The sequence below is a fragment of the Echinococcus granulosus genome (assembly GCF_000524195.1).
Source record: "Echinococcus granulosus chromosome Unknown EG_S00013, whole genome shotgun sequence".
Taxonomy (NCBI): Eukaryota; Metazoa; Platyhelminthes; class Cestoda; order Cyclophyllidea; family Taeniidae; genus Echinococcus; species Echinococcus granulosus.
This window is the reverse complement of record NW_020170393.1, coordinates 584,012-593,672: the sequence shown is the minus strand read 5'-3', so window position 1 is coordinate 593,672 and position 9,661 is coordinate 584,012. Positions and strand designations below refer to the sequence as shown.

The following is a 9,661-nucleotide window of genomic DNA, read 5'->3' as shown; positions in this document are numbered from 1 at the left end:
TGAGGAAATGGCAGGAGCATTTCAAACACGCATTCCTCAAGTGAAATCTTACTCGGTGTTGATGGTTGGCACGGCACTGCTGGTTCTGCAACATTGAAATGGAAAGTTTTGTAGGAAGTAGGCAGGACATAAAGAAGGAACAATAACTAGGATAATCAAGAAAAACGGAAACCCAGGCAAACCCCGTCATTCTGAACACAAACTGACTCGAACAGATGGGATTCAACACACGTTCGTCGGACAAAGACAACACGTGCAGCAGAGGAGGTGACGAGAGCATTTCAAACGCATTCCACAAGCAAAATCTTACTCGATGTTGACGGTTGGCCTCGCCCTACTGCTTCTACAATAATGAAATAGAAATTCTAATGGAAGTAGAGGGGAAACATAAATGTGAAAATAACTCGGATCGATGAAAATGAATAACCACGCGAACCCCATCACTCCGGACACAAACTGATCCAGACACAACTGGGGTCGAACGTTCGTCCACTAGGCAAAGACAGCATGTGGAGCAGAGGAAATACTGAGAGAATTTCAAATAGGGATTTCAAAAGTGAAGTCATACTCGGTGTTGATGGTTGTTCCAGCCCTGCTGGCTCTGCAGCATTAAAATGGGATGTCTTGAAGCAAGTAGATAAGACTTTGAAAAATTAAGAATAACTCGGATCGACAAAAAACAAAAAACTACGAGAACTCCTTCACTTTTGCCTGAAACGTAGTAAGACAGATGGGGTCAAACATTTGTTGACTGCTAAAAGGTCAGTTTCTCTTGTATGAGAACAGCACATGGATCGGATGAGATAGCGAGAACATTTCAAGCAGCGGACATACAAGTAATTTCGAAGAAGAAATTTTATCAGAAGTTTGTGGCTGGAGCTTTTCTATGATTTTTGCAATGTTAATTAAAACGCCATTAAAATAAATGTAGCACCAATACATAGAATGAGAAAATGATCGCGCAGTCAACACCATTGCCTCGAACGAGGTAGACAGATTGTATCTAGAAAATGCCCTCCTTGCTTAGTAAAATTGACAACCGAAAGCGGCTCATTTTGAAAGCGCATAGCTAGCAACGCATCAAGAGGCGGAAACAGCTTTTTATCCAATTGCACTGCATGGACGTCCGAAAATGAAATCTTACTGGAAGTGGGTGACAGGGGCAGCCCTGTGGTTTGCGTAAGACCGGGAAGGGTTCTCCTCCCTGAATCAACAAGAAAATATGTTGGAAAACAGCAGTAGCAACAAGGGATAGGTGGTGAGAGCGACACTATCCTGCTGACAGGAAAGAAGAGAGACTTAACTCGAAGCGCTACAACTAGTTGGTAAAGCTTTGAAATTACTAAGTACACAGCTAACATAATAAGCTCGACAAGAGTAGAAGAGCAGTGCTGGAGACAGTTAGAACGCCTTCAATTGTGCATCCAGTTGTAGCGGAAGCGAAAGCACTCCATAGGGAGCAACCAAAACTGAACCGTACTGGGCGCAGGTGATCCGGGTATTTCTACAGTTTTTGTCAAATTAAAATGCAATTTTTAATTGACGTTGACAGAGGCGTATAAAAACAAAAGACAAGGCAATGGGAGCGACCGTCGATGCAAATTCAAGCCTACTAAAATGATAAAAGCATTTTAACTGGATGTGGATAACTTCAATGAGGGGACACAGAAAATCCCGAAAACGAAGCCTTACTGAAGGGGGATGTTTCCGGATTTGCTGCGGTTTCTGCAAGATGAAATCAAGAACTGATTTGGGATTGTTAGGACATGAGAGCAAATGCGAGAGGACCGCACTTTAAGCAAAGTACAGAGGAACGAAAAAAAACTACACTACTGTTGTATGGAAGAGGAGGAATATTACAGAAACCAAGCCACCTAAATCGTGCGTTTATTTATAGCCAGTATAATCAATGCAGCAGCAAAATTTTGGATAGCAGAAGTTCTGAATGGAAGCAGTGTCAAAGCTGACAATAACCTGTCAGGCTCATCCTGCTAGGAGTACAACAAGCGAAGCAGAAATGAACCACCTAGAGCAGGTGGACTGTTGTCCCACAAGGAACTTAAACAAGTGAAGTTACCGGGTGAAGAGGGTTTGGGTTTTTCTGCGGTTGCTGCAAGATTGAGGCAAACAAAAGCTTTTTTTCACTAGCGAAACCCGCCGCTTGTGAGCGAGGTCGATCAGAAGCGGTGTCATATTTGCTGGTCACGAGGAGAAGCCGCTTTACGGTAGTAAGGGCGCAAGACACAGAGCAAAATGAAATGGCATAAAAGCACGCTCCACAGCAAATCCCAAACACGACAGTTTACCAGGTATCGATAGTTCCGACTTGTCAATTATTCCTGTGGGATTGGAACACGTGGATTAACAATGACACAACAGAAAATGCTTCCTTAGAAAAAAAGCCAGTGAAGAAAGGCGATTGGAGGTGACCTTAGACAGAGGGACGCGATAAAGCATTCGTTGAGTAATAACCACTCCTTCATTTTAATAAGAGAATAGCACAAAAGCAGGCCTGAATAAAGTGGGGTCTTGCTCCAAATGAAAGAAACAAAAAGCAAAATTTACTGAATGTTTGCCGTTCTTTCACTTCTAAAAGAATAAAATGAGATGCTCCACTTAAAATAGCTGTGATGCAAAAAACAAGGGTAGCAGAACGGAAATTGTAACGGAATTAGCAAAGACAAAGGAAAAACAATGGGAATGATGGTGTCAGTTCAATTGAACATGCACCGGAGCCGGAAGATGATAACCTCAGAGCACCATGGATAACTAATGATGTACCAACGATTAGAGCTACCTTAGTTGTCCACTTAACAATGGAGATCAGCAGCAAAACGGAACAGAAGCATCACTAAAATCCAGCCCATTAGACACAAAGCATAATGGGAAATGCGAAACTGCAGACGAACCAGGTTCCAGTTTGATGAGAGAAAATTGCTCCAGAATGTCTTCTGACAAGTCATCTAGCAAAACGTCAACAACGAGGGGATAAGAAGCAACGTTTTGATACACTGGAGTAATTGATAATAAACGAATCTCTCCCTTGTGTTAACATGAGTTTAGCGTTCATGCGTCAACAAGATGAAAAACTCTTCTCAGGAGAAAACAAACGCCTCTGATTCAGTAGCAAGGCACAAAGTGTAGGAAAGAGAGGGAGGAAAGGGTCATAGAGAGTAAAACGCACAAAAGTAACCAGCGCTTTTTACATCACCAACGACATGCACAACATCCTCAACGTCCATTTCTCTTGGCATAGCTGTGTATATGGACGCGCCTAAATAGTGAGAGAGGAGAGGCACTGTTAAAGCCGGTTAGCTGATTTAATAAGAAAAAAACGGATTAGCACTAATTTGAAAGGAGGTTTTGAAAGTATAGCCCGTATCAAGTCCTCTCGGCGGTAACTGAGACCATCATGCCATCAGACACTCAGAGGAAGTCCACTTGAAGAACCAGTGTATTCCCAGCATGCCCAAGTGTTACGTCTCTTTTCATCGTCAGAGAAGTTCCGGGGTGCTACAGGTCTCAAAGGCGGAGTAATGATTTACATTTGCAGAATACAATGGTAGCATTGTCGTTCCTTCCCGTGGAAGACCTCTTTCATACAATCCCCCATCCTCACCTTATCTCAATGAATTACTTCTTCCAACTTGGAATGTTTTGAACGTGAAACACACAAAACCACGCCGTACTATTTTCAGTGCAAACGCCACTTCGTGAAGAACAGAAGCACCGTCTCTCACCTGCATGAGCATCCAAACTAACCCGCATGAAAACATTAATGCCTTTAACATGAAAATCATGCTTAACTGGGTACTATCACAGCACCATTTATCCCTGTTTCACGGCTAACCTTCAGGACTTTATAGCAATCTGGTGACGGCTTTCATCACTTGGCTTCTCTGCACACGGTCATCTCATTTCTCCAAATTCAAATGGATTGATTCTTTAAATAAAAATCCAAATGAGTGCCACCACCAGTTAAGCGCCAGGTTCAGAAGTCAACGAATTATATCGCCAAGGGCCGAGGAAGTGAATATAACGTAAAATTTTTCAGAAACATTAAAGGAAAACTCACCCTCTTTTCTGCGATAAAGTTGACTTCTCATTTTCGTGACGGTGAGCCTGTTTACTTCAATGAAACGCAAAGAGCGATAGCATAGATCAAGGTTTTTGATTCGACTCAAATCAAGGGAAAAGTAAATCAGGGTGAGTGGCCAACAAGCCGAGAGCAGCATGTCAATTAGGATTCCACGTCTCAACCAAGGTTTCGACTTTCTTTACCAAAGCTGATATATTGGTGGCTTCTGTAGTAATCAAGTAAATAATGGTATTTGGTATCAGGAAAAACAAATCAAGACACGCCTACTTTCCCTAGAGCTAATTTCCAAATGAATTTTGAGCTCATTTCCCACGAAGACTTTCTTAGTGCACAAGGGGGAAATTGTTTGTAACTAAATCCACCATAGTGATGTGCAAAAGGCGTGTCTAGTGGACAGTATCGGGACACCAAAAAGCTAACTACGAGTACGTAAAGAAACCACGAGGTCAGATGCTAAAGAGAGGTGAGAATAAATTCCAAAGCTCTGGAAAGGGAGTTGGCAAAACCGTTCCAATAAGCTATCCAAGACTGACGAAACAGTTCTTCAGCAACCTGCGATCGGCTGAGCAAATAGACAACGATCAAAATGTTGTAGTAACAGGGAGGACGAGAAGGCACTTATTCACCTTAAAATTACAAAAAGCACACAAAACACCAGCATGCGGTGCCGAAGCCGGATGAATGGCATAGAGGAAGTACGAAACTAAGTAACAAATTGCAGAGCGACAACCAACAAAAAGCTACAGTTCCTACAGCCACAAAAGCCAAAACATACTCATCTTCTCTGGCAAAAAAAACATGGAAATAGAAACAAATTTACAATTTAGCTTTATACATGCTGTAGACATTTCTAAGTGGCACGGCAGGGCTAAACAGTTTTCAAAACCCAGAATTCGAAGTGTTAATAAGGGCTGAAGCCTTGAACATTAAATCAACGAAATCTCCTAACTTTGAAGATAGAAACGTTAAAATTACTTTGAAATCTCTTATTATTCTAGAATACCTAACACAATGCACACTGGAGGATATACAGTTGTGCTTAATTGTGAATAAACACCGCAAACGGTCACACAGACATAGATCTACGCACAGATCGGAACTTACCGACACTATAGAATTCAGCACCGATTGGAACTGCGTCCGGCAGGTTGACCTCCGTCGGTTGGATAGATTCTTGACTCTGTGGTGGTCTAAGTGAACAGGTCGGTTTTTCTTCCGCTTGTCCGAACGCAGAAACGAGTGAAGTGGCACTCGCCGATCCCTGTTCTGTGACAGTGACCGCCCGGGCAATTGATGCCCACGGACTGGGATGCGGCTGTTTTCTCTCTTGTTCCGAGGATAAAACAGGCGCTGGAGTACTTTTAGATCCCTGTCTTACGGGAGTTGTTGTTCGGACGCTTGACGGCCCCGGAACTGGATCTGGCCGCGCAGAACCACTCACCAAGCTGCCCAACCCTTCAACATTTGATGACAAGGTGGAAACACTGGGACCTTGTCTGTGTGGATCTTTTGAAAAAGTATCCGTACCCTCGCCTTCATTATCACCACGAGGAATCATTGACTAAATTGAAGATAATGTAGAGAATAGGTCGTTCAACGAGCACCGAACGTCAAGCATATTATCTAAAGGTGTATCATTAGTGTGTCCACAATTTAAAAATCCGTTTCACAGCATATAGCAACCGAAAGAAAAAGGCGATCAAATGACACCAATTTTATTCAGTAGCAAAAAAACTATGTGAGAAATGAAATAAAACAGGAGATGTGGATGGACGAGGTAAAATCGACTGCTGCAAAGAAAAAGTTGAGCAATAGAAAGACTAGATATGGGGAGAGACGAAGTAGTTAGTAATTTGGGGGAGATTGAAGAGGGCCCTCGCACCTCCCTTGACGACGCAGACGCGATCAATGGAGCGTTGAATGAGACAGCAGGCGAGTGTGAGGGCGGCGTCATCATCATTCCCAGTTTCGCATTCATCCTTAGCATCACCGAGAGTGGATCCGTATTGCAGAAGCATCACTAGGCCAGGTGAGTGCGCTGAGGCGAAGCCACGAGGACTTGCAGCGTTGCGTGCGGCCGTAGCCGCCAGCCACAACTGACTGCCTGTCAAGCAGGTCACACCAGCTTCCACCTCGATAGGGTAGTAGTGAATGGAGTGCATTAAGCACCCACTGTAATGGAAGAGCTAGATCAGAATTCACTGAGAGATTGCAATCCAACCAGTAGCTTAGGAACGTCCAACTCACCTACTGTACTCCTCCTTGCTCCTCATGTCGACTAGGACACAGTCACTACGAGAGAGCTGCTGGAGGGCATCACTCGGATCGATGAGAGGCACCAGACTGGAGGTGATACTTCGGTAGTCCACCTCGTTGCGTTTAAAGCTGGTGGAGGGGGAAGAGAGTCTACCACCACCAGTACTCGTCGAACTTACATCGCCTTTCACTGTTATCCCTGGTGCCACTACGTCCACATGTGCTGGCCACGTGGAGAGGCAATTCTGCAATAAGTACAGAAAAATACTTAAAAAGGGATGTATGCAGTTTCATTGCCTATAGATCATGCACACTAACCACACAATATCTGCCCGAGTGATTTGATGGGTCTGATTCAATGTGGGTTGAAAGCATCCCCCTGTGCGTTTGATTAAAAATATGGAGCGAGCGGGCAAGAGAGTCCATCCAGCCACCCGACGTGCCTCGGCGAATAGACTGCGCTGTCAAACTGATGGGCGTGGCGGCTGCAAAATTGACAGCGTCCTCAAGGCACTGATCAAGATTGAAGTCAGGGAAGTTGGAGAGCAGGGTACATATGCTCTCTTGATTAAGCGACTACAAATGAGAACACGTAAATTGTCGAATTAAATAAGTTCATATTTGAAAGAACCTCAAGTTTAATTGAGTGTGAGATAAAAAATCCCAAGTATTGCGGTTTAGTGCACATTACAATGGAATGTTGCGATAGAATATCTATTTGAGGGCCGTAGTACTAATGCTGAAGAGATTGTTAACATTCTTGGGACTTTTTAAGGCAAAAATAGATTCAACACTCCTTTGTGGTGAAGCTATTTTAAAATCAAAACTGATATTATGGATAAGGGTGAAGCATCAAGGTGATTTGATGCACGAAGTGAAAAGCCAGCTAGGTTTAGATATCTGATAGTGAAAAAGCCCATAACTTCTGCGGTAAGGATTACGTAGTATTTAAATGGGAAACTACAGGAGCATAATGATCCTCAAGGGCGAGCACAAATCCCTTCCGCTTCGTGTTAGAGCAAAAGTCACTTCAAAATTCCTAATAAATTGAGTACATTTCAAGAAAATGCCGTCTAGACGATTTGGTATACGAAAATAGTCTATATAGATGGACTTGGATGCTTCTTTAGCAAGATGTCGGGCCCAAGTGATTGTGGAGGCACTAACGCCCTTGTACGCCTGATGACTTAGTGGAAAGGTTAGAAAACAGATTACCATACATCACACAAAAATTGCCAATTTCTGGTAATCGTCTTAAGAAATCAAAGAAATCGTTTAAAACTTCAAACCTTTAAAACTAAAAGAGGCGAACACTAACATTAGCGAGTAATCTTTCAAATAAAAAAAGAAGAACACAAGATTTCCACTTGGTGAACGGGCTTCAATGCGAAAGTTCATCCCATAGATCCAAGCAACCCAATGACGCAACTTGACACAGAGTAAACTTTGCCAGGTTTAAACGATAAGCGTGCAAGTCTGACGCCACTATTTACACCCTCGAATCTGCAGCTTTAGTGCATTCACCTACAGGCGATCGCAGACTACGAAATCCTTGGGAGTGATGCAAATGCCCCATTGGTTATGTTGATTGGGTTGGGGTGGGGGGAGGGAGGAAATGACTAGTCCAAGAGAAGTAAAACTATATGGGCCATGAAAAATGAATGCAATTACAGTCTCGATATACAGAAGGAAGGGGGAGGAGCCTACCAGTAATCGACATTGTTGATTGACTTGATGAAAGATGGACACATACACAAGCATGGGGAGGGAGGGCGATGCAGCGAGGAGGCTGTCCCACAGGATCTCGACGCGATCTAGAGGCATGGAGTGCGCAAAGAGAGTGTAGATCCAACCCGCGGTGAGTCCGGTGAGGGGCACACCGAGACGGGCAAAATGCGCCGCCACCGCAGGCACGTGGAAAGCGAGGAGGCGCAGGAGGAGGACGAAGTAGGCCTGCAGACCAGCAGTGAAGCGACGCCGCGAGAAGAAACCCACCAGGCGTGGCGAGGTCAGGAGGTTGGAGAGACAGTGTGTCGCCACCTCGGGAGCGGGAAAAAAGAGACGCGTAAATACGGCGGCCAGTGAATCCATACCCTAAAACAACAGCAAAAAATAAGCATTGGAGACAAACCAGGTGTGACTAGCTGGTTTACTTTACTTTGTGTTTATGCACCTTGAATCTAAAAAGATCGGATGGAGGTGCCTGTTACTACGGGCCAACATTAAAATACGCCTGATGGTAAGCAATACTTACTAATCTGATCGAAGATCAGTACACGACCAAAAATACTAAAGCTAAGTAGAACCAAGACTATATTTCAAACTGATCGCGTTATCCAAGAACCTGCCTTGCAAGGCGGCAGATACATGAGAAATGGGCACCATGGAAACACACTTCTATGTGTAAATGCATAACTACTTAGTATTTGGGCTACTTAACAAACCTGAGTGTACTCGAATCGATCGTCATTAGCCAGCAATGTGGCTACCAGAACAGAACGAAGTCGCTCTTGTCCGAGCGGAGACCCAATCAGCAGATCGTAGGCATGACAACGTGGTAAATCGACACTGATCTGTCCCATTACCTGATCAGAGAGACCAATTCCTTGGGTGGAAATTCGCGAATGGAATGAGCCTGCTGCTATTGCAACGGAGAGAGCTGCTTCTACTTTCCGTCGACTAGTATCATCCTGGTAACCTGATTCAACACCCAGAAGGGCTGCCCAAACCTAGAGTAATGGAGGACGAGACAGTTTCTAGAGAATTGCTTTTACAAAACCCCCGATTTCTCTAACAAAAAATTCTGGCATCGAATAGAGTTCACCTCTGTTCTGAGGAAGGGTGGGATGTCAAATCGGGCCTCAAGGAGCAGGCGCGTGGCAGTGGATGGCATCCCAGTAAGAAGACGTCGAAAGAGACACACTCGCATCACTTGATACTCCACATCAGCCTGCTTCACCAGGACTGGCTGGAAGATCATTGCGTCATAGGAGTCAGTCACACGTAGTTTGTGTTTGGGCAGATGGCTCAAGAGCGAAGTGCCCCGATTCTGCTGCTCTTGCCAACAGTCTTCAACACCGGTCAGCGCGAGACTATCAATTATGTTGAGTTTTCCCTCCTCATCTCCACCGAGGCAGGAATAGGAATGGGGGAAGAGAAGGGGATAGAGGGACTTCGTCGGCATGAGAGCAAGACGTTTGAGAAGGCGCTCAGCAGGAAGCGGTACGACGATGGGACAAAACCTGTAGGATGGAAGATAATATATATATATATATATATATATATATATATATATATATATATATA

The 9,661-nt window shown here is 44.1% G+C and overlaps 2 protein-coding genes across 2 annotated transcripts in view; both read right to left on the bottom strand. All coding sequences in view use genetic code 11, as the record gives it.

Moving 5' to 3' along the window:
* Positions 1-942, bottom strand: part of EGR_02778 (hypothetical protein) — a gene marked incomplete at both ends in the record, with an annotated part of 6,342 nt that extends 5,400 nt beyond the window's left edge. Inside the window, one exon of the mRNA XM_024492027.1 lies at positions 835-942. Within this exon, the coding sequence (XP_024353521.1) occupies positions 835-942 (108 nt within the window). The remainder of the gene's footprint in view (positions 1-834) is intronic.
* Positions 943-2,823: 1,881 nt separating this feature from the next.
* Positions 2,824-9,661, bottom strand: part of EGR_02777 (TBC domain-containing protein kinase-like protein) — a gene marked incomplete at both ends in the record, with an annotated part of 12,526 nt that continues 5,688 nt past the window's right edge. The window contains 6 exons of the mRNA XM_024492026.1: positions 2,824-3,011; positions 5,204-5,554; positions 5,982-6,271; positions 6,347-6,600; positions 8,800-9,084; positions 9,180-9,597. Of these exons, the coding sequence (XP_024353520.1) occupies positions 2,824-3,011; positions 5,204-5,554; positions 5,982-6,271; positions 6,347-6,600; positions 8,800-9,084; positions 9,180-9,597 (1,786 nt within the window). The remainder of the gene's footprint in view (positions 3,012-5,203; positions 5,555-5,981; positions 6,272-6,346; positions 6,601-8,799; positions 9,085-9,179; positions 9,598-9,661) is intronic.